Genomic DNA, 23,959 nt, shown 5'->3' on the forward strand with positions numbered 1-23,959 from the left:
AACTGAATTATCTATGTTTATACTTTCGTATATGAATATTCATATTTCTTGTAGAATCTTAGTTTTTGATTGGTCAATGTTTCAGTCATGGATAATAACTGAGCGTTAAAAAATCTGAAAATGCGCATTTTATCGGCAACCAACAAGCAAGATGGCGGAACACATTAAGTTGGCGCTATGCACGTACGTGACGTAAGAGCCTAACCTCTATGACGTCATGAATGTACGCGCCCCTCTGAAAACGTCATGTCCGCTTTACAAACGCGGCGTCGAGGAGAATTTCCTGAGCTTTTAACCCATATTTTTCAAGATATATTTCTGCTGAGGTGAGCTATAGACGATTTCTGCCATTTTCAAGTATCCTCATCAAAATAAAGATTAGTTTTTTATAGTTCAATTTAAACTAGAACTTGATTTCTGAGCGGCAAGTCCGAACTTCATTCAATCAGACGTGCCGACTTGATCGAATTTAAATACGGTCATGATACAGCGCGCGACCATAATCTACCAGAGCATTGTCGCCCTACACTAAGCCCGGAACTCCAGCGGCAAAGCACCATCGTCGTCCCCATCTGAGCCAGCGCGGCGTATTGAAACTGCAACGTGATTGCCAATGAAAATGGCAATGCGTGTGCATTTGTAAAGCCCCTTTCAGTTTCAGTTGGTGGTGTGACTACTTCCATAGCCTGCGATTGTCTGCATTATACAGTGCGTCCCATAAAAAAGGAAACCCGTTTTTTCAGACTCGGAGATAGATATCACAATTTATGTTTTTACTATAAGTTACTTTGATAGTGATAGTGATACTCGTAAAACTAAAGAGTGAAATCTTAGAAATACCGGTAGCTACACTGACTGTCCTGACCTTGGCAAATCATTCATGCATGGCAGATTATTAATTTTTTTAGGCATATCGATTTGCGCAGAAACTCACGTGTGAATCTGGATTCTGAATCCGTTCTCATTTGAGGGATCAGTGTCAGTGAGAGAATCTTAAAGAATACAAAAGAAATGCTACCGGTATACTATAGGTAGGGTGTCTGGAGAAAAAAATTATTTCTCTTATTTCAAGAAAATATCACATTTTCTTTGTGAATTTGAAGAGAAATGACCTTCAGACTGACAGAAATGTAACATTTTTGAAAAAAATCCAATTATTGGCAGCAAAAAAGAAGAATGAAATTAGGTAAATTTTCAGCATTTCTCTGCCATAGACTGTGTAGTTAAGAAATGGACACACACAAATCCAAATTTTTAGCTTCCGAGAGCTGTTATCAATTTATTATTACTGCCAAAAACTTGTCCATAAAGAGTCCAACAGGATTTTTATGCTCTATCTGATGGTATGATTTTTATAAAGATTTGGAAACCAGATCACAATGAAAAATTGCGACAAAGTGAAAAAAATTGTGCAAAACAGAAATTTCATTTTCCCATATAGAAAACGCATGGAGAAATGGCAATCTCAACACACACAAAAATAAGGGTTTGCAATTTATCTCTAAATCCTTATTTAAAATAATCATATAAACTTGTCCTTACTGTCAAAAGAAGCCCCTGAATTTTCTCTTTCCATACATGCCAAACACAAGTTAATAATCAATTCAGATCACATTTTTCTAATAGCCTGAACTTCCCCGAAAAAATGTGCCATATTTTCCCCTAAATTAGCCTGTTTTATGCTGACACTTTTCAGTGTGGCTTCAGACACCCTAGTATAGGAGCCAATTGTCGAATAAGCACGCTCGAGCTCGTACGTCGTATCACGAACCAATCTTATATAGAAAAATTTCTGCGCAACCTGGTTTTGACATTAAAATTTTAAACTCATTTGCTCATTAATGTGTGAAGTGTTCGTCACATATTTCTTATAGCCTACTAGTTATAAATCAAAATAAAGATGAATTATTGAATTACATGATTATGTAAATTAGATATCATAATTTGTTTGCCTTTGACAAATAGAATTAGAAAAAAGGCATGGGAATCCAGGGGTGTTATTCTGGAACACTCAAACTTTTGTTATAAATTTTGTCATTTCTCTCCGAGATGTGACATCGCTATGTTTGTCACAAATCGGTATTCTGAACATTGTCTATTCCCTGTCATATCTCTCTAAGTTCCTGCCCATCTTTTCGGAAGCAAACCAATCAAAATCATCGTTAGAACTTAGATCCCAGTGGGAGCCCTTCTAGCCAATAGGAAGGCCCCGTGGCAGGTAGGGCGTATCCCCAATACAGTTGCTGGCATCGTGCAACTACGCGTATATTGATGCGCTTAATTACAAAGAGAGACAGGGAGCTGTGAATGATTTTAGAGATATGGAAAATGAAGGAAAACAGACAAAAAAAGGAGGAATTAATATAAAGGGTCTAACTAATTTTAGCATGAAAAATAGTTTTAAAAATTGTCATGGATGATCAGTGAAACTATAAATACCACAATCTAATCTAAATAATATTATATGCTTGATATTCAGTCGGCAGGGTATCGGGTTATTTGGTACAAAAAGATATGACAAAATTTATGACTGCTACCCCCTGTCATAACTTTTGTCATATCTTTTGCTTGTATAAAAGGATTACGCGCATTTAAAGCCGCATATTTCTTGTGCGCGCTCAAGAGAAGAGACAAAATTTATGACAATTTTTGGGACAAAATTATGACATCCACCAGAATACCAATTTTGTCATATCTCTGAGAAAAGATAAAATATGGAGAAAAGACAATGTTCAGAATACCGCCCCAGGTTTCCTTTTTTCTGGGATGCACTCTGTATTGTGACCAAATGATCACAAACGATCGCACAAGCAGTTGTGAAAGCCTCGTTAGGGTACGAATGCTTTCCAAATCCAAATTGCAGAATTCCCCACTAAATTAATGGCTACGGTCTACATGCATTTCTATGTGACAAGTAATCTATTCATCAATAATACTAAATAGGTTCATTATTGCGGAATGAAATAATCGCTAGAGGGTATTCATTTGTCTCGCAATCTACTATGGTCAACAAGGAAATTTGGCTTATTTGCATATACGCCCGACCAATCACATAACGGATCAGTGCCCACCTATTGTTCCCGCGTTCGTGCGTACGGTCCTGGGGTAGGTATAAATTGACTACCGTATCGGATAATTTTCGTCACTTGATAAAGAGTTGCAGCGGCACTCGAAAGCTCGTGAACTTGTAAGCTAGTGAACACTTTTTGCGAGAGTGATCACGAATTTCCTAGAAAGCTAGTGAACACTTTTTGCGAGAGTGATCACGAATTTCCTTGTTGACCATAGTAGATTGCGAGACAAATGAATACCCTCTTGCGATTAATCTATTCATCGTTCTAAAGAATTAGAATGGTGGGGTATTCTGGCTTTTCTGCACTTGTTGTTGTTCCATAAATAATCGTAAAAAGACTTGCATGACTTGGCCTCTTGAGTTGACCATGTTTACTTGATCGACTGGCTGATATAGTGGTGGTGGGTAGCTAAGACAAGTCACATACTGTTGACTAGGTTTGTCTTAGTTAGTGTTGACACAGGTCGTCATTACAGCAGCATTTCATGAGCTTAATGTATGTTACTGTGTGGGAGGGGTGGTCTATTATCATTTTTATTTTGAGCAATACTGTATAAAAACTATTTTAGGCTTATCCTTAAAATCCCTGTTTCATCTTGTGTCAACAAAAAATGTCTCAATACATCAGAGAAAAATATTGTTCTTGGACTTGGCCTGGCCCTTGGGCTTGGAATGAGTCAGAGAGGAATACAAGAATACCTAGTAGAAGTACTATTATCATTATCACAAAACAAATTTAACTTCTTTGGCCCGTATTCTGAAGTCGGTTTAACTTAAACTCAGGTTTAAAGTTGTGGTTTAAGTATGGGAAGCCAAACGTATCAATTTTTTTTATTAAGTTGTATGTTTCTTATGTTTACTGTGCTCTTTCCTGATTCATCGATGGTGAAGACAATCATCTATTTATACTTCCTACACAATTATGAATGATTTGAGAGCTGAATGGGCTGAAGTATGATATCTCTACTGTTAGTGATTATGTAACAATTGGCTGTCCATACTTAAAGCACAACTTTAAACCCGAGTTTAAGTTAAACCCGACTTCAGAATACGGGCCAGTATGTTTGGACAGCAGGCTGAAAAAATGTTGTGGAAATGGCTGATTTTTATGGAATTTCCCAGTAGATGATTATATTTATATAATACTTTTACATTATTTATTTATCAGCTAGTACAGAAATACCATGCCTAAGAGAGGACGTAAGAAGAGGAGGCTTTCATCTCCTCGCCGAGGGAATACTAGAAGACGAAAGAGATATGCAGAAGGTAAGTTTTATATTTGTTTTAAAATTTAATTCAACTCGATATCCAATAAAACACACAAAGCACATACAACTATTCCAAAAATGAAATTAATTATAATTTACAATAAGATGTTACAGACAACAGTACGTTAATGATTAATGAAAAAAATAAAAACATTACATGTACCAAGCGAGTGTCATAAATCTGGTCTTTATCATTTTCAGTTCATGATTAAGTTTATGAAATATAATGATGACTATTGTTTGGTTGGATTTGAATGTTCTCATGATAATCCAATAAAAATAATTGAAATTATTCAATGTTACTTTATGTAGGCTACTAAGACAGTACAAAAGCTTGTGGACGATACTGTTTAAATATTTTTATAGTTTTCAAAGGCTGAATGCGGCATTACATTGTACAATTGGTTAGGGTTTGTCATCACAGCTATATAAAGTGAAATACATTGTAGTAATGTGATTAAACTGGCGATCACAACAGAGCTGCGAGTCAGATGCTATTTTCAGGTTCGGTTTGGTTCAGCAGGGTTTGACAATTGTTTTCCTGAACTTTGGTTCTGTTTGGGGTTCAGCAATGTATGACTTAACCCTAAATAGACTGGGCTATTTTGATGCCTAAGAAGAGGGGGGGGGGGGGGGGCTGATTCAGATGTATGATCTTGGCCCAATCGCAACGAAATTTGGCCCGCGCATTACCCAGGGCATGATCTACAAAACTATAAGATTATAAGATTAATAATTATGCTAATATTAGTAATTTTACATTTATAAAATCAAAAGTTTGCTCTAGATACTTAAATAAATATAAATAAATGCCCCCAAAATACTAATTTTTGATCACAGACTCTTAATAAGAATCTGATCAAATGTACTTTAAAAAAATTTCAACATCACATTTATTTTCTTATGTATTTTGTTTTCTGAATTTCTTATGTATTTCCTTGTTTTTCAACTTTTTGCTTTTATTGTTTTTTTTTCAATGGAAATTGTTGGGAACTTTATTTTGACCTTAAACAAGATGAAATTAATTGATTTTAATCAGTAAAGGGATAAAAATAATACATTTATGAATTAGTTTCCTTATTGACTTTGAGATAAACAGAGTGATTTGATGGTTTTCACAATATACAGTGCGTATCAAAAAAAGTTTACAATTTGAAAAAGCCCTGGGAATTAAAAGATATACAACATGTAGGTAATTTTTTCACATATGTTCTTGGGTTTGGTCTCATCTATCCAATGAAAGTAAAAGTTTTAACAGATATGTTACACTTGAGTGAGCAGTGTCCATTTTTGTAAAGCTCGCAGAAATCTGTTTGCGCAGAAATGCTCATTTTCACGCTGTGTCAAGGGGAAAGGGCGAAATCAATCTTACCCTGCGAAACATTTCTCATACATTTCCCTTGCACTTTTAGTCAACTGAAATAAAACGGATACATTCAAGCATTTTGTAACCATTTTGCCACCCAAATTTAAATTTCAACACTTAGAAAGCACAACCTTTACCATTTTTGTGCCAACTGGATCTGAGGACATAACTAAATCTGAACAAAAGTTTTAAGTTTATATCAGACATCTCCAGCATCTTTTCACTAAGTTTTTATCATTTAAAGTGGGTTTACAATTCATTTTTCATTTAATACTTGTTTCTCCACACTTTTCCCAAGCTTGACAATGATTAACAAATTGAAAATCAAGCCTAAGCCATTTCATGTAATCACAGCTCAGTTTAAAGCAAATATCGTCACGATGGCCTCGGTGTTTTGGGGGAGTGGGGTGGGGTGATTTGGGCAAGGAAACAAGTTTTAAAAAGGTAAAAGATATCTTCAAATCAATTTTATTAGCTAAACTACATGTGTTCTTCATGATTAAGGTCTACTTTTATTCGCATAACTATTTCAAAGTTCTGCGCAAATCATTTTTCACTAACTTTTCAAAAGTAAATGGTGCTCACTCAAGCGGAAATATTTTTTCGACAGTTATATCGTCATTTGCTTAAATGGATCTGTACCAATGTTAAAATGTGGAAAAATCTGATTTTACAAATGTATAATTTTACAGGATTTTTTCTAAGTGTAAACTTTTTTTTGATACGCACTGTAGTTCAGAATCTGGCAATGGCAGAAGCATATTTTTTGACCGTATTTCAGTCCAGGATCTATCTAGTTTCAAATTATACTGTAAAAATTCAGGTAATGTTTCAGTTCTATCATGTGATTTAATTTTTTTACTTTTCTCTTCCATAGAGGAATCGGATTCTGATGACTCTGATGTCGTAGATGTGGAATACACATGTGTTGAAGTGGAAGAACTTTCCGATGATGGTGATGGGAAGATTGGAGAGAAGGAGGAGGAAAAAGAGGAGGAAGACGGGGAGGAGGAGGAAGAGGATGATGAAGCCCATAGAATAGATATATCTTGGATCAAAGAAGAGCCTGTAGATGATGAGCTGTACACCCACCCTCATGAAGAACATAATGGCGATGTAAATGCATTGAAAAGAAGATGGCAAGCAGAAGATGAGGATGACATTAACCCTAACTCCAAATTTATCAAAACTGAATCAGGAGATGAAGATGATGATGTGGATGTTGTAAATGATAAATTGAAAACCGAGGAGGAAGATGATGATACAGATGATTATTGGGAAGAGGAAGAAGGTGATATTCTTCGGGAGGAGGATAGGGTCCCTGCACTTGTTTTGCAAAAGTGTGCTAAGTGTGCAATAATGTTCAGTCCGGGCTCCGCCAACCTCCCGTCGGCACTTCGGAACTTGTGCAAGAAGTGCAAACCGAATGTAAGCATGACATGTCAGATCTGCGGCAAACACTTTGAGCACCACAAGCTATTCAAGCGGCACGTGCGGGATTGTAGCAACAACCACTTTGAGTGCATGGTCTGCAAGGATAGGTTCCCTACTAACCGCAAACTCCTGGGTCACAGGTGCATCGAGGAGAACCTTACGCGTATGCTGCGCTACATTTGCCCCATATGCTGTGAAGGCTTTGAAAAGGCCAAACACAGGAACTTTCATAAGAGTCAACATGTGACTCTCAAATCTGTCAAATGCCGAAACTGTCGACTGATCTTTAAAGATTTGGCGACGTGTCAGGAGCACAATGATACACATGAGTTTGCAAGTCGCACATTCATTTGTTTGATTTGCCATGTAAGCTTTGACACCCAAGCTGCATATTTTGCTGACCAACGAAAACACAAAATAGAGAAAGGAGAAGATATCGTAATCAGGAGACCCCCAGAATTTGTATATGTGTGTGGAAAATGCAGGCACTGGTATGATGATTTGCATACCTTTCGTGCTCACAGTTGCACTCCCAAAAAGGCTCATGTTAAAGTAGGCTTTGATCAATCATTAGTCATACTACGCTCTTTAGACTTTGGCGTCTCTGAAACAGATATTCATGACCAGAGGAGGAAGAGTCCGCGCATACAGAAAGAGCCACCACCCCAGCCAATTTCATATCCTGTGAAGCGGCCACGTACTTTACCCAGACCAGCTGCTTCAGAAGCAAGTCAACCAACCGCCCCTCTAGACGACAACGACAATACGGTTTTAGATTCAACCTTCACCTGTCATCTGTGTAATCTCACGTTTGAAAGTTCTCGTGGGTTGGGGCACCATTCATGTCTGAGCCAGGATTTTTTGTTCGATGATGAAGATGATGATGAGGAAAGTGATGAATCAAGCAACAATTGGCACTCCCAAGGTAATTGACGAAAAGATTTTTAGAAAATATGTTGTACAAAATTCTGTGCATAAGCTGACACTGTTGAGATGATACAAAAAGAATATAACCACTTCATGTATAAATCAGTTTGGCCATAAACCATTTCGTCCAATGACCATGAGGTCTTACCGGTAGTCATTTAGTCCACATACCATTTGGTGTAATATCCATCTGGTCCATTATTTGATGGTCCAATTAACAATTATGTCTAAAACCTGTCTATTTACCTAGTGTTGGTGTTTACCCATTTGGTCTAATTGATCATTTGGTTCAATAATCATCAAGTCCCATGTTCTATAACCATTTAGTTTAATTTCCACCTTTCCATTATCCATATGGTCTAATAGCCACCTTGTGAGTTTTGATGTACTATCAATTTGGGCTATAAATAGTAAAAGAAATTATTTTTATATCTTTTAACTTTGCCCTAATGAGAATAAATAAAATGCCATCACCCAGGTGGATCCAGTCAGAGGATTTATGGATAGCCTTGAAATGTGTTTCTAAATTATAGAAAAAAATAAGAAAAAGAAGTGCTTACGAACCAGTAATCAGCCAAGTTGGATATTGACAAAAAATGATCGCAGGACTAAGTGGCAAAGACCTACTGGTGATTGAATCTAATGATGAAAGACCAAGTGTTAATTGGACCATTTGGTTAGAGGATATGAGTTGAGAATCACCTGACTGAAAATGATTTTTGACCATTTTCAGTTAGACTATTTGTATACAGGTGAACAAATGAAAATGAATAAATGGATGAAGGTATGGTCAATATCAGGGCTCGAAAGCCTCAAATTAATCAAAGGCCATTGTCTTTGATGCCCTCAGAAATGCCATTCCAAGTATTTTGAGAGTTAAGGCCAAAATATGTGCCCTGTTTGCTTGTGGCCTTGGTACTCTGTGGTAGTCTAGTGCATGTGTTCCATTGAAAGACACACTTTGTTATTGATGCACTTTCTTTACAATGGCTTTGCATGCCCTGAAAGTGACCACTGCCTTCCCTTCTCTTCTTCCCTTTAAATGCCCTTTTAATAATGGTCTTGCCCCTATGAATTCGTGCACTGCAATAAGGATGTTTAACTAGTAAAGGAATAGGATGATAAGAGGTTACTTTTGATGATTTGGGCATTGGACCGGACCAGATGGTTTTATACCCAACGGCAATAAACTGTTGTGCCATGTGCAAATGTGCATGCAATAACGTATGAAAATATTTCAATATCTCATTAATTTTTCTTGCTGTTTAGTCAAGGGTTGATGGCTTGCAGAAGAGACTTTGCCTCAAGTTCTGGTATACAAACTAATGTTCTTGTTGTTCCTCTAAGCAAATCCTCTACATAGCATATTAAAAAAGTGGTAACAGTTTGCTTTTCTGAAGGTTTATTGATCCGAAAATGAAATGAGGTTTGTTAGTCCGGAAAAAAATGAGGTTCATCAGTCCAAAACTGAAATAATCTGTGGCACAGCATGGAAAACGGGAAGGGCAGGAGTGGTGGAGGAGAAAGGGTAGAATCACCTTTGCTGTTCAATTGTTATGAGGATGAGGAAGGGGCTGACCCTGATCTATCATTACCAGGGGTGCTGACATACGCAGAATTCTTTCAAAGGGTTGATCATAGGCTTATGGGGCTAGTTCATTTTCATGCAAGAATCAAAATCATGTTTATCTCTGATTGCGAGACTAGTAAATTTTGTTATCGGAGTATTAATGCAAACACAAATTTTATAAAGTAGCATGATATATTTGTATTCTTATTTAACAAGTTTTCCTCGCCCCATTTTATTCACTCATGTTCCTCCTCTTCTTTTTTCTCCGCTCCGATCTTTTGGAATAATGAACCTTATTTCCTTTTCGGACTAACAAACCTTGTTTCGTTTTGGGGCCAAGGCTAAAGGACCTTCGGAATACCGAACCTTATTTTGTTTTTGGAATAACGAATCTTAGGAATAAGTAACCTAACATCTCCCTAAAAAATGATATATTTTTATATTTCCTCTTTTTTACTTTATAGGAGACAATAATCTACCTTTCATAAGACTTACATCTGGCCAACCTCTCAACTTCTCAGATGTGATGGATCAGACCCACCCCAGAACAACCCAGCACATTCCAACATCAACTGCAGCAACTGGAAACCAATCCAATACCAACTTCAAACATACCCACAGGTGCTTGCTTTGCAATAATTTAGTCAGGCATAACTTTGAACCGAATCTGGGAAAGGAGACTGCCAGATATCTCTGCCCAAAGTGCATGAAGAATGCTGCCAAGGAAAAAAACTGTGTGTTCAAATGCAGTAAGTGTGGCCAGATGTTTCCATCCTGGAAGAGGCTGAATATGCACCTACCCTGGCATAAGGAAAGTACTGGTGAAGAGGGTGTGTTCAAGAAACCAAACCTTTCTTGTAAGTCTAAACCGCCGGGTGAACCAACTCCATCCGCACATAACTCAAGTGTTGCTGAATCTGTTTCAGTCCTGAGTGAACAGGCAAAAAGAATTGATTCCAATACCTCATCGTTGTCTGATTTGCTAAAAGAGCCGATCAACCCTGTAAAGAACCAGAACAATGAAGCAAGATTAAGACAACAAGATGTAAGAATTCAGTTAAGAAAGAAGTTGATTGATAATCCTGTCAAAATGCATGTTCCAGTAACTCCAAGAATGCCTATTCCTAATCAACCAGTGGGAAGCCAGCTTGTTATAAATGCACCGCTCAGTGCTCAAAGGAATGTTAGTGGTATTACAGTCATCAATCGTGGCAATACTACATCTCTTATCGCACACAAGAATGTTGGTGGTGCTGCAATCACCAGCCAAGTTTGTACTGCACCCATGAATACTGCTAATGATGCTCGTGTCACTGCAATAATCAGTCAAGGTAATACTGCACTTCCTATTAATGGTGTCGCAATCACCAATCGAAACTATACAACACCTGTTAATACAATTGTCGGTAAAGTTACTGCACCACCTATTCCTATTGCTCCCAAGAATGTTGATAATGAAGATAAAACATTGTTTTCGCAAGTCAATGAGGCAATCTCCAATCAAAACCATACAACACCTGTTAATGCAACTGTCAGTAAAGTTACTGCACCGCCTATTCCTATTGCTCCCAAGAATGTTGGTAATGAAGATAAAACATTGTTTTCACAAGTCAATGAGGCTAAATCTGAAGATAAACCTCCAAAACCTCAGAACCAAATCAGTGACCTAGGTGTACACAAATACAAAGACATGTGTGTGAAAATAACCAAAGATGGTGCACGAAAGACTATCCAGGTTTTGCCTGATTTTCCGAAGGAACAGCCTGAGACAATTAAAGTGGTTACTGTTTCAGCCGGTACATGTCTCTCTTCTCAGTCCATGCCTATAGGGACGATTGCATCAGTCACTTCCCCCTTGATGGCCACTAATGTTACAGTGCCTTTGGCTTTTGGAGGCAACCCTCTTTCGAAGGCTAATCTTGATGGCAGTTCTTCAACACTAACGAGCATTATTCCTGCCGCATCAAGACCAGGACCAATCATACTCCAACCCTCAAGAGTAGATGCTGTGGGCAACAAGCCTCTTACTGTTTCTTCTGTCAATGCCAATAGAAATACCACTACCAATGTGACTATAAAAACTGTAAATACTTCTCAATCAGGTCCACTGTTGGTCTCTTTACCAGTGGACCCGTCTCAACCTGTAGATAGTCAAACTCCTCGCGGTGTTTTCCTTTGTTATAACTGTAACCTGCTCTTCATGGACATTCAAGCTTTGAAGAACCATGGCTGTGAGATTGAGGCTTTCACCTGCCATACCTGCAATTCCACCTTCAAGACACCTGAACAGCTTTACAATCACAAGTGCATGTCCAAGCCTTTCACTTGCCACATGTGTAAAAAGACATGCAGTTCGGCTAAAGAGCTTAACCAGCATCCCTGCATAGATGACAGTGACATTCGGATAGAACAGCACAGCAAGGATTCTGGAAAAGCCAACACTGCTAGCAAAGGTACGTACTGTAAGGGTAGCATTACTGTTTCAATTTGTGTGTTCATGGTACATATACATGTACATACACGCAAGTTGCCCCCCCGCCCCCGGCATCTCTCATAGTATTAGTCCTTAGAGATTGGTGGACCACTGTACTGGACACCATGCATACCCTACATTGTTTCTATTTTTAAAGCGACCTTTCATTGACAAATCATGGGGAAATCAAGGCTAATCTCAGAAAAAAGGAGGGATTCAAGTCTTTCACTCGGAGGCATGCCTGGGGATGTTATGTAATAGACGCCGACATGTCTGAGAGGTCTATAGGAGAGCAATAGTTGGTAGACTAACCAACCAGAAGTAAACTGTGTGTTTTCACTTTGAAACATGTAACTTCACAGAGGTTATTAATTTTGGTTTACAATCAAGAGACCTGCTATGAGTCTAGGAATTCGGATTGTTGGAAACTGGAACTGCGATGATCCGAACTAAATAACCATCACGAGTTCGGTCAAATTCGTGCTGTCTGAACTTTTATCGCATAAGTCCGACGGGCGCTCATGACCGACGGATTATATTATGCAAGTCAATTGGCCTTTTGCAAATTTCATATTGATTCAATTTCCCCATGATTTGTCAGTGGCTGGGCCCTTTAAGTGATGAGAAAGAAGCCTCATTTTGTAAAAACATTTCAGTGTTCCTGGGATCTCACATATACAATTTTACTTAAAAATCCCTACTCTGCTATGTCCTTGGGATTCATCTTTAAGTGAAATTAAGAGTGAAATATTGATTCATTTTTGAATTCTTGCTTGCAGCCATTGCTATCTTGTATGTCTTGGGTAAAATAAAATGGTTGACCCTCAGAAATTCATGATAATGACAGTTGGTAGTGCATAATGCATAAACTACATAAATATGTTTAGGTCATATTATTTTTGGGCTGCTCGTCCGTCCATCCTGTTTTCATTCTTGCAATTCAAATTATTTGAAAGAGCAACATCAAGCATGGTTGTACATTTATAAGGAGAAAAGTACAGTCATGGGTAACATCATTCTCATAATATCTGTGTAAAAGAACAAATTTTCAATTAAAATTGTTGAATACATGTACTGTATACAGGAGTGATAATCTGATCATATTTATGTGTTTTTCCTTTTTTTTGGGGGGGGGGAGGATTGCAAATTTAAGATGAAAGGTCACGGAGGTCATTATTTCAAAATTTTAGATGATGTTTAAAATTTAATAATGTAATATATTTTTTATTCAGCAGCATATATTTAGATTTTGATTGTATGCAGGCGAGAAGCCATCTATTGGTAGTTCAATATGAATTTAATGTTTATATGAACATTAATGGTATGGTTGTGAATAGTATGATACATATTTCACCGACAACATATATGAGTCCTGCCACCATTATAAAGAGTACAAATAAAAACCGAATGGCTCATATCTTGATGTATTTGTTTCAATTTTCTTCTTGTACAATGTACATCATCTCAATATGTTACAGCCTGAAGTAATGTTCCTGTAGACGATCGTGATGGTGCTGAGCTAGGTGGGGATTAATCTATTTGTGTTTTATTTTCATTATTTCTCTATCTCAGGCAAGCCTTCAAGCTCTGAGGGAAAAGAGAAGGTCCTTACTGCTGTAGCAGGCCAAGGCACTAGTCAAGATATGGAGAAGGGGTTCAGGACGATGTCTTGGAGGGACTTATCCAAGGGAAGTAACTTCATTTGCCCTGACTGTGGAGTCAAGTTTAATAGCAAAGCATCACTCTATGTTCACAAGATGAAACACAATATGCGAGTGTGAATGAGAGTTTCGTATACATAGGATTTGAAGTATAACAAGTAAGTAGCATGTCAGATTGGAAAGCAGTATATTTTATAGATTTTGCTTTAAAAACTTGGTTTCCTTCAAATAAGTGACAGGGTATATATCCAGATTTCTATTCCATTAAAAGAAAATAAATTGTCACATTTTTCAGGTACAAGTAACACATAATCTTGGCTGTGGCTGTCACCCATGGACAGTAGGGCTGTTATCAATAACGTCTTTATCGATAGTCTTGTCGATTCACTTTGCCACTTAGCGATATCGATAACCTTTCTCTCATTGTCTATAATACCCGCTATTATGTTGGGACACAGTGATTTTCCAAGATTTCACGGAAACGGCCATTTGAAAGTGGCTTTCCAAACGGAAAATCACAGAAACATGTTTTCGTTCAAACTGCACAGAACAGCAATAGAAATTACTCCAAAATCTTAACTAAGTACGAATACTTACTAGCCACAAAACACGATCTCACCCCCACTTCGCTATAATCATGACTGGGCACGCACAACCCTGTACCTGTTTTCACAAAATATTGTCAAAAATTAAACTCAATGGCCCATATTCTGAACTCGGGTTTGAATTAAACCCTGGGCCCAGTCTAACAAAGAGTTACGATTGATCCAATCAATCGTAACTCTATGGAAATCCATCAGTGTCAATTTTTTCTACAGGAAATTTGCAAAATGTCCTTTGTAAACAAAGGAGAACACACCAGATTGTCAAGAAATTTCAATGAATTTATGTATATACATTCATATCTTTAAAAATTTAAAAACGAACATGCATTTTAGATGATTGTGCTGGCTTTCCATAGATGCGATTGGTTGGATCAATCGCAACTCTTTGTGAGACTGGGCCCAGAGTTTAATTTAAACCCGAGTTTAGAATATGGGCCATTGAGTTTAATTTTTGACAATATTTTGTGAAAACAGGTACAGGGTTATGCATGCCCTCGTGAATATGCAATAGGTGAGCTGATGATGTCATGTCCCCACTTTCCCTTTTCTTGTTTCATTACATGAAATCAAAATTATTGAATATTTTTATACATATGGGTAAAAACATATCTCCTTTATAACAAAATAAGTTTCAGCATTGATTATAAATCAGAAGTTTATATGCTATTTCTACGTTCTTGGAGGAAAATTTGAATAAATTTCAGGATAAGTGATGATATGACATTATCAGCTTGCTCACTGCATATTCATGAGGATGTCATGTGCATACAGTTGTAGAGCTGCTTCACTGACATAATGCAAACATGTATATTGTTATAACTTTCTTATTCCTTGTCCTATTTTGCTGGAAATTTCATTGTTTTGTGTGTCTGATTTTACCCTCTCTATTCAAAGCCCCTAAATATCAGCCTGGACCGCCCCTGCATGTTAAGTCTGTAAAACCTGATAAAAAAAGAAAGGTATTATATCAACCTGGTTGAAGATATAACAATTTTACATTGTATTCTGTCCTTACAGAATGCAGTTGATATTTGGTCTCCAATTGGAAGTTGTCCACAAGTCTTTGCCTTCATACATGAGATACATATACAGTTGTGCTCAAAAGTTAATGAAGCCCTCTACAAAATGCACTCCCTTTATGCCGAGTGTTGAAAGTAGACAACACTACAAAAATTCACCAGACTTCACAATTAAATATCTAAATCATGGCGGAACTTGAACATTTTAAAAATGTTCTTTTTTTCTGGTGGGGTTCACTAACATTTGAGCATTAGTGTATGTGCATGTATGTCATGCTCATGTGAGTTACAGTTATGCAAGGTAGTAATAATGATCAGATAAATAGGGGAAGGCGGGGTAAGTTGAGCATAGGGGCAAGTTGAGCCACCACCCCCAGGCCAATAATGAATGAGTCAGACATTATGGTGGTGTCATGTATTGATGATCCATTGCATAACCACTGACCCCACTACATTGTTTTCAACATTGAAACAAAAAGTACTTTTTTAGAGGGAAATATACAAATTTCAGCCAAAAAAGTAAAAAAGGGTGTGAAAGCGATAAGTGCTTCTTACACACACACGTCTTTAAGTATAATAAAGAAATAAGAACAATATTTTTAGTTCAGGTATGGATCTTCATTCTTGTCATAGTCTTTTACATGATGGATGCATAAGAAATGTGTGGATCTGAAATTATCGCATTAAGTTCGGACTGGGGTAAGTTGAGCCAGCCAACATGGGGCAAGTTGAGCCATGGTAATTATTATGGTAATATATATGAAAATACAAACCTTAAAACGCCATCGATATGCAGGCAGAAAGGAGCAAATTTACATGACTGTTCCTTTCCTTTTAGAGGATGTTAGTATTTATAGAGCATTAGCAAGTTTAAAGACTTTGAATAAAAAAATAACATGCCGGTTCTTCCCCCATACATTTTGTACATAGTTTTTGTGGCTTAACTTACTCCAGAGGGTAATAATGCTTTGATAACCTTTCCCTTTAAGTATAACTAATCCTCAATAACATTAATTTCATTTGACATCTCTTTTTTCAAAGGTGACAAAGACTTTCAGTGTGGGGGTAGAAAGTTATAAATAGGTGAAAAATATTTAAGAATTAAATTTTAAGGCAAGGTACTTATTTCTACAAGATCATTAATCATATCAATTCTAATATGCAAAAAGCAAAAAGTGTCACAACTTGCCCCGCCTTCCCCTACATGTGTAAATTGAATTGGAAGCGTTGTATGAAACATAATGGCTCAAATTCACGAGGGTGGTTTTGAAATCCCACGGTTGAATCCATGATTTTTGCAGATTTCCTATATAAATTACGCCTATTTTACAGCGTATCGGGCTCGTGTATAAGAAATGTCCAATACTGATGCACGCTTTTGTCACTGCGCCAAATTGACGCCTGCTACCATGGTTAGACACGCTATTTCAATTGTGAGTCCACTGTTTGAAGAGTGGACTAATTAATTCAAAACAGTGGACTCATGAATATAACAAAAAATAGCGTACTTAACCACGGCAACAGGCGTCAATTTGGCGCACTGCGACAAAAGCGCGCATCAACATTGGACATTTTTCATATACGCGGTAAAATAAGCATAAATACAGGAAATCTGCAAAAACCATGGATTCAACCGTGGGTTTTCAAAACCACCTTTGTGAATTTGAGCCATTATGTTTCATACAGTGCTTCCAATTCAATATACGCAGTAAAATAAGCATAATATACAGTGTGTCCCAGAAAAAACGAAACCGAGATTTAGCGATGAATCATCATAACTTAATCATAAATAAAATATACAAATGACCTACCAATGTAAAGCTTAGAATCTCCTCTTTCATTTGGTATTACTTAGATTATTCCTCATTCACGCATGATTGAGCAAAAACAATTCGAAGAAATTATCCCAAAAACTCATTTGGCGGGGGGTATCTGAATTTCAAAAAGAAAATCACATGACTAAAAAGTTCAATATCTTCTCTTTTCTTTGAGACCTAAATCACAGAAAATGGTCAAGTAGTAAAAAAGTTATGATCCCTCGAAACAATGCTTGTATTTACATAATTTCATTAAATAAACATGTTTTCACCGGTTTCCCACAGAAGCTATCGCACGGTAACAAAAGACTTAATGCATGGCTGATCGTCAACAAAACGGAGTGTCGAGTGAGTTTGAATGCTAGCCTGTAAAACCTCTTCATTTTATGAAATTATTGAAATTCAAGCCTTATTTCAAATAACCAGAACTTTGTTATTTCTTGACCATTTTCTGTATTTGAGGTATCAAATTAAAGAGCAGATATTGAACTTTTTAAAAATGTGGTTTTCTTTTTAAAACCCAGATACGGCCCGCCAAGTGACTTTTTGGTATCTCCTTTTCAAATTGTTTTTGCTCACTCATGCGTGAATGAGAAACAATGTAAGTAATTTCAGATGAAAGAGGAGATTCTAAGCTTTAAAATGGTAGGTCATTTGTCTATTGTATTTGCGATTATCATTAAGTAATGATAAATCATCGATAAATCTCGGTTTCGTTTTTTGTGGGACGCACTGTATACAGGAAATCTGCAAAAACCATGGGTTCAACCGATGGTTTTAAAAACCACCTTTGTGAATTCGGGCCAATATGTTTGAGCAGGAAAGTCCCTGGTTTGAGGGCACTGATTGCAAAGAGTGCTGCTGAAGATTATTCCTTGCTTATTCTATAGACCAATGAAAATATTAGAATGGGTTATGCAGCATCTTTTTTTTTCATTTTATAGCGTTTCCTGGAAAAGATTGAAGGCCTATTGAAACACCAGAATTGCAAAAGTGTTTGTATTGTGTGTGATATCTAAAGGTGTACTTGTAGGTCAGAAGTCTGCAATAATCTATTTTGTGAGTGAGTACTGGATGTCATATTACACGAATGTTCATCATGAATGATAATACATGTATACCGGGGAGAGAAGAAGAGAAAGTGAGGAATTTCTGCTGTATATTTTTGTTGAATCATACTGTATATGAGGCATATTTGATGTTATACAATCATTGCTAGAATTACTAAATTACTATTGAGGGCAGAATTACTAGAATTACTAAAACACTATTGTGTTATTAAAATTTCTGATTTCATTTTATACTTAAATCAAATATTTTGGGGAGGACCTACTTAGAATAGATGTCAAGTGTTATTTTAAATTCATCATAATGATGAAAAACTTAAAATAAGCATACACATACTGAATGCAACTATGCATGCTTTGGAGTTCAGCATACAATTACACAGGTGTTCTTAGATTTGAAATTTCTTTAAATGGTTTAGATATTACTGAGGCTGTCGGCTGAGATGAGAATTAAATTACAAGAGAAATTTGTATTATCAGGCATGTGTAATATGAGATACCTGATTCAAACAGCCTTACAAATTGTTTAGATTGGAGTACACATTGACTGGATTACTTCATACGGTATTGTCATTTTTACTAATTTTACACCACAGACAGTCTAACATTATACTTTGTGCAGGGGCCTGTTTCATGGAGACTTTACAACTATTGTAATTTTGCCATTATTGGAACTTCTATGGAACCTTGATTGTGATTGGCTGCTAAGCCCTGTTACCATGGTAGTTACATGTACCAGAATGGCAAAGTTACAATAGTTGTATCTCTTTGTGAAATGGGCCCCTGGAGGTGCACACAATGCTCACCTTGACCAGCGGGACTTTGTACACTAAAAAGCATTCGGATATTGTTCATATAATCAATGGTTATCCCTTACATGTATGTCATATGAAAAATCTAATTGGCAGAGGTATGTGTGCTAAAGTATTTTGAGATGTGACGCCTCAGTACTGGTAGTAAAAGTTTTATTAAGTCCAGGTTTTGGATTTAGTACTGGCCCTGGCATTTGCTTGAATAATTGTAACAATTGGCTTGTTTAATTTCCCAGAAGATATTCATTGTATAGAGTTAAGGTTGTGGTTCAGGGTTATAGTTTGTTTTGTGCAGATTTTCTGTAAGAACAGCTCTTGCCAGTGCAAATTTAATGAATTATCACCAACACCTGTACAACTATATATATATATATTAATCCACGTTGTGCTGCACTCAGGTGTAGTAAAGAGACCACTTGTGCACTGCGATGGTAGATAATATAAGTGCTTTTTAAGTTGCATTATCTTTCATTACCTTTATTAGTTTGTAATTTGTGTACCGTTATTGTTCATCATCTACCGGTTCAAATCAAATTGTGCCTTCCTGAATCCTGAATATTCATGAAAATTGTCAGGAACTTTTTGTATAGAAGAACTATATTCATGAGAAAATTAATTACAGCTGTACAAGTTTTACAGATTAACCTGTGTAAGATGATATCAGAGTTTATATGATATATGATATTTATATATATATATCTACTTGGCTTTGCATGTTAAGCGGGATATCAAATAAGGTGATTACTTTGTTTGAGAAATGCATATTCCCTTTCATTAATTTTCAAATTGATTATAATAGTACAGAAATGTTTTAACCTTATTATGTTGTAATTATGTACAGTGTATAGGGGAAATTTGATTTTGAATAGAAAGAGATATAAAAATGTTTCGCACTATTTGGTCGAAAAAGTTACTTTGACTTACTGTGATATGACTTACAGAAGATTGAGTTTTTAAACTTGACTTATGTAATGACTTTAAAAGAGGCTGCTCATTTAGTTTGAATATTTGAGTTTTCATTTAATTTTTGTCTTCCCTGCATAGCAGAGCGAGACTAAAGGTGCTGCCTTTCCAAGACGGCAGCGTCAACATTGAAATCTTAACCTAAGGTTAAGTTTTTGAAATAACATCATAACTTAAAAGGTATATGGACCTAGTTCATGAAACTTGGACATTTAGTAATGAAGTATTACTGAACGCCCTGCCTGAGTTTCAGGTCACATGACCAAGGTCAAAGGTCATTTAGGGTCAATGAACTTGGACCGTGTTGGGAGAATCAACATCGGAATCTTAACCTAAGGTTAAGTTTGTGAAATGTCATCATAACTTAGAAAGTGTATGGACCTAGTTCATGAAACTTGGACATTTGGTAATCAACTATCACTGAACATCCTGTGCGAGTTTCAGGTCATTGAAGGTCAATAAACTTTGGCCATGTCTGGATATTTGTTGAATTGCCACCATAACTTTGATATTTTTATGGATATGGTTAATGAAATGTGGACAAAGGAGTAATCAAGTATCATTGCTCATCATGCACAAGTCTTAGGTCACTTGATCAAGGTCAAATGTCATTTAGGGTCAGTGAACATAGTATTATATTATTATATGAATTGTGTTTTTTGTGAATAATTATTTTATCAAAGTCAGCACTGCTGCTATATTGAATCACTTAATGCAGGCAAGACTGCCAGAGGCACCCCACTTGTTAATTTCATTCAGATAATAATGATTTAGCTGTTTAGTCCTCTTTTGTTTATGATGATGAATGGATAATGATTATGGGATTAGTGTTAGACATGGGATTATTTGCTCTTTTGTTAGGGTTACATTTGTTTTTAAGAAAGCAATCATGTGTTGAAGCAGATGTTATGAAATTCTAAGCAGCTCAACTCGGTAATTGTCAACTTTTCATGTTTGATTATGATTAGAGAGATTAGATGTATTTCCATTTTTTATAATAATGAATTATATTTATACTTTGAATTCCATGTAGATTTGACGTAATATCTGGGGTTAGATGCAAATCTTGTATTTGTTTGGATTTTTTTTTCATTTATCATGTTCATCAAACCTTTGAATTTTCACCCAATTAAATGTAACTTATTGTGCTTAAGCGATGTATTGAAATATTTACTGTCAAACAGTGCTGCAGCGAGCGAACATACAGGAGCTATTGAAAGTTACTGAGACTTAATAAAAAAACAATGGAACCGTTAACTGACCAGTTTTCACTATTTTTGCTTTGTCACGCCATTGACTTATAACGTCCATGGTCACACTTTGTGTTCGAGGAAAGTGTGAGGAATGCACTACACGTTTCCATCCAGGGAGTTGCCGTGGGAGAGAGAAAGAAAAAGTGAAGAGGGAGGGAGAGAAATGGAAGGGGAGGAGGGGAGATTGGAGAGGGGATAGGACTGGGTGGGGGAAAGAGAGAGGGAGAGGTCAAAGGATGAAGAGTCCAGCGGAACCCCCCCTCCCTTGAAGGATAGCGCGGAAACGACAGATAGAGAGGGGAGAGAGAGAGAGAGAGAGAGAGAAGGGGGGGGGTGATAGAGAGCAGGGGCCCCGTATCTTAAAAGTTAAGCGATTGATCGTGGGTCTGATTTTATGTAAATCAAATGATGAATCAGCCCATGCACCCTCATTCGATAAGTTTTATGTTACGGGATCCTCGAAAGAGAGAGACAGGGGTGTGAGAGTTCAGATTTTTAGCTGATTTCAGATTTTTTTTTTTTTTTCAGCTTAATTTCAGCCTTTTTTTTGCTTTCCTCTGTACAAAAAGTATGGGAGCTCTTTCTATTTCAGACTTTTTTAAACACCCTAGATCTTCAGCTTTTTTCAGATCTTTTTATTTGTGACCACTGACACCCCTGGAGAGAGAGAGAGAGAGGGGGGGGGGGGGGGATATAATTTCACTAATGACGTCTCTATTTGTACAAAAAATTCCCGTTTCAATATTAATCTATCTCATCTGCTCCATGGATGCAGTCTTTTCAATTTCCCTTTCTCGTAATTTATCTTTTCTCGACTGCACATCACCCTTCATTATATTTTCGTCGTTCTCAATCATGTATGATAGTCGCTAAAAGCGGCAAATGCAATATTCAATTTTCTGCATCAATGTCCGATCTCATCGGATTCTTCATCTTTTTTATAACTGTCCTTTTTCATCTACATTCTTTTCTTTCTAAGTGAGGGGGTGGGGAGATATAAAAAATAGTAACAAAAAATGCGCTTCTTTTATGGGATTTGTTGCTTTTTTGCGACGGTGATAACATTTACAAGGGTGGGATGGGGCAAACTGCCCATACCCCGCATCGAACAAACATGGTCTGATCCGCGCACCCTCCCCCCCCCCTCTCTCTCTGTCTCTCTCTCTAACACACACTCCCTTCTTTTACCTTCGGTCTCCTTTATCTCCATAAAACTTCCATAAACGGCTAATTTTATATACTGCTTATACCCACCGGTGGATATGCTTCATAATATTATTCTGAATACAATATTAATCCATTGAAGAAATCCTAATAAGAACTAAATTATACATACTTTAAATCAATAAAAAATAAATATTAATTACCCAAAACTCGCATTATAAAATAGTCCAAGCAGACAGCGGCGTAACAGGGGTCGGTGGCCAGGGGGGGGGGCAAGAGCCAAAAATTTCCCGGTCATGATCATGGTATGGACAGGCGTAATGGTGTAATGAGGCGACGATTTTGAGAGGGCCAGACGTTGCGTATCAGGCAGAATTTATCTTTTAAAAAAAGTTGCGAGCGAGCGAAGCGAGCGAGCAAAATTTTTGACATTTTTAATACAAAAATCCAATTTTGTGATAGATTTTGACATGATATCCAGAGAATAATATATTTCACTCTTCTCTCTTTTCATTCCTTTTTAGTGGTCTGTATGCCGCTTTGAACATGATTCTTTGCAGCAGTAGCGTGAAGAGTAAAAAACGAGAGGCGCAGGTGCTAAAAAGCTGCTTAATATAAGTCCTGAGCGAGCGAAGCGAGCGAGAATGAAAATCACATTTTCATGAGAATTTAACTTTGAGATATTTTTTGACATTGTATTCAGTAAATAAAATCATATCCTACAATTTTCCTTTGCTTTTCTTTCCTCCTTTTTTTCTTGGCTGTAGAAATTTTGGGGACCATGGCCCAACCCTTCCATAATCATATACGGCAGTGCTTTGCGGTTGGGGTCCGTCTGGAGCCCCCGGAACTTCTTGATATCAAAGCCATTTAAATCTCGCAGATTGCCGCTATTTTTAATCAAATCGCGGGTATATACAGAATATAGCTTTAACACAAAACATTTATTCAATCCAGTTGAACCAAATATTTTGAGGGGGCAAAACATAGCAATGTGGGAAAATTTGTAAAATGTCGCCAGCGAGCAAAGCGAGCTGGAAAAAATGCCTATTGAAATTAAATTTTAATTATGTGATAGATATCCATTATATTCAGCAAATAACACATTTCATTGTTTCCATTCATTTCATTATACGTTGTCTCCTATAATTTCTTTTATTTCCTCTTGGGTGTGGAACGAAGACCCCCCCCCCCGCCTGTACGCCAGTGATTGAACGTAACGCTTAATGTAGGAAGGGTCCCTACAGGGGGGCGTTATAGAGCCATTTGAAGGGTATAGATGAAGAGCCCCTACGGCGTGGGGTCTGGGGCAAAGCCCCGGTAGCTTATTTGCATACTGAATTTAGCAAGCTTATATAGCACAATGTTGTATGCAGTCCATCTTTCTTCCCGCTCTTTATTTTCTATCCTCGGCAGCCCGGTCATGTTATTAAGTGTTTTTTTTTCTTGTCCCTTTGCTTTTTTTTTTCCAATTTAGCTTTTGACTA

The 23,959-nt window shown here is 37.0% G+C and overlaps 1 protein-coding gene across 2 annotated transcripts; it reads left to right on the forward strand.

Annotated features, from left to right (window-relative positions):
• The first annotated feature begins 27 nt into the window (after window positions 1-27).
• On the forward strand, window positions 28-18,240 carry LOC129254558 (uncharacterized). 2 transcript variants are annotated; one of them, XM_064113226.1, is made up of 6 exons: window positions 28-326; window positions 4,242-4,339; window positions 6,585-8,066; window positions 10,103-12,091; window positions 13,684-13,930; window positions 18,158-18,240. In XM_064113226.1, exons 2-5 carry the CDS (start codon window positions 4,258-4,260, stop codon window positions 13,890-13,892), a joined length of 3,762 nt encoding a protein of 1,253 aa, XP_063969296.1. In that variant the 5' UTR covers window positions 28-326; window positions 4,242-4,257; the 3' UTR covers window positions 13,893-13,930; window positions 18,158-18,240. The 2 variants fall into 2 exon arrangements, with proteins under 2 accessions (XP_063969296.1, XP_054749012.2); XM_054893037.2 differs by lacking the exon at window positions 18,158-18,240 and having other exon boundaries at window positions 13,684-14,038.
• Window positions 18,241-23,959: the final 5,719 nt, after the last annotated feature.

Source organism: Lytechinus pictus, chromosome 2 (genome assembly GCF_037042905.1).
Source record: "Lytechinus pictus isolate F3 Inbred chromosome 2, Lp3.0, whole genome shotgun sequence".
NCBI classification, from domain to species: domain Eukaryota; kingdom Metazoa; phylum Echinodermata; class Echinoidea; order Temnopleuroida; family Toxopneustidae; genus Lytechinus; species Lytechinus pictus.

Bases quoted from the DNA above. Each gene is read 5' to 3' on its own strand.
- LOC129254558 (XM_064113226.1), top strand. From the start codon at position 4,258: ATGCCTAAGAGAGGACGTAAGAAGAGGAGGCTTTCATCTCCTCGCCGA. The intron at 4,340-6,584 runs GTAAGTTTTATA...TCTCTTCCATAG, and splicing joins ACGAAAGAGATATGCAGAAG to AGGAATCGGATTCTGATGAC. The intron at 12,092-13,683 runs GTACGTACTGTA...TCTCTATCTCAG, and splicing joins AGCCAACACTGCTAGCAAAG to GCAAGCCTTCAAGCTCTGAG.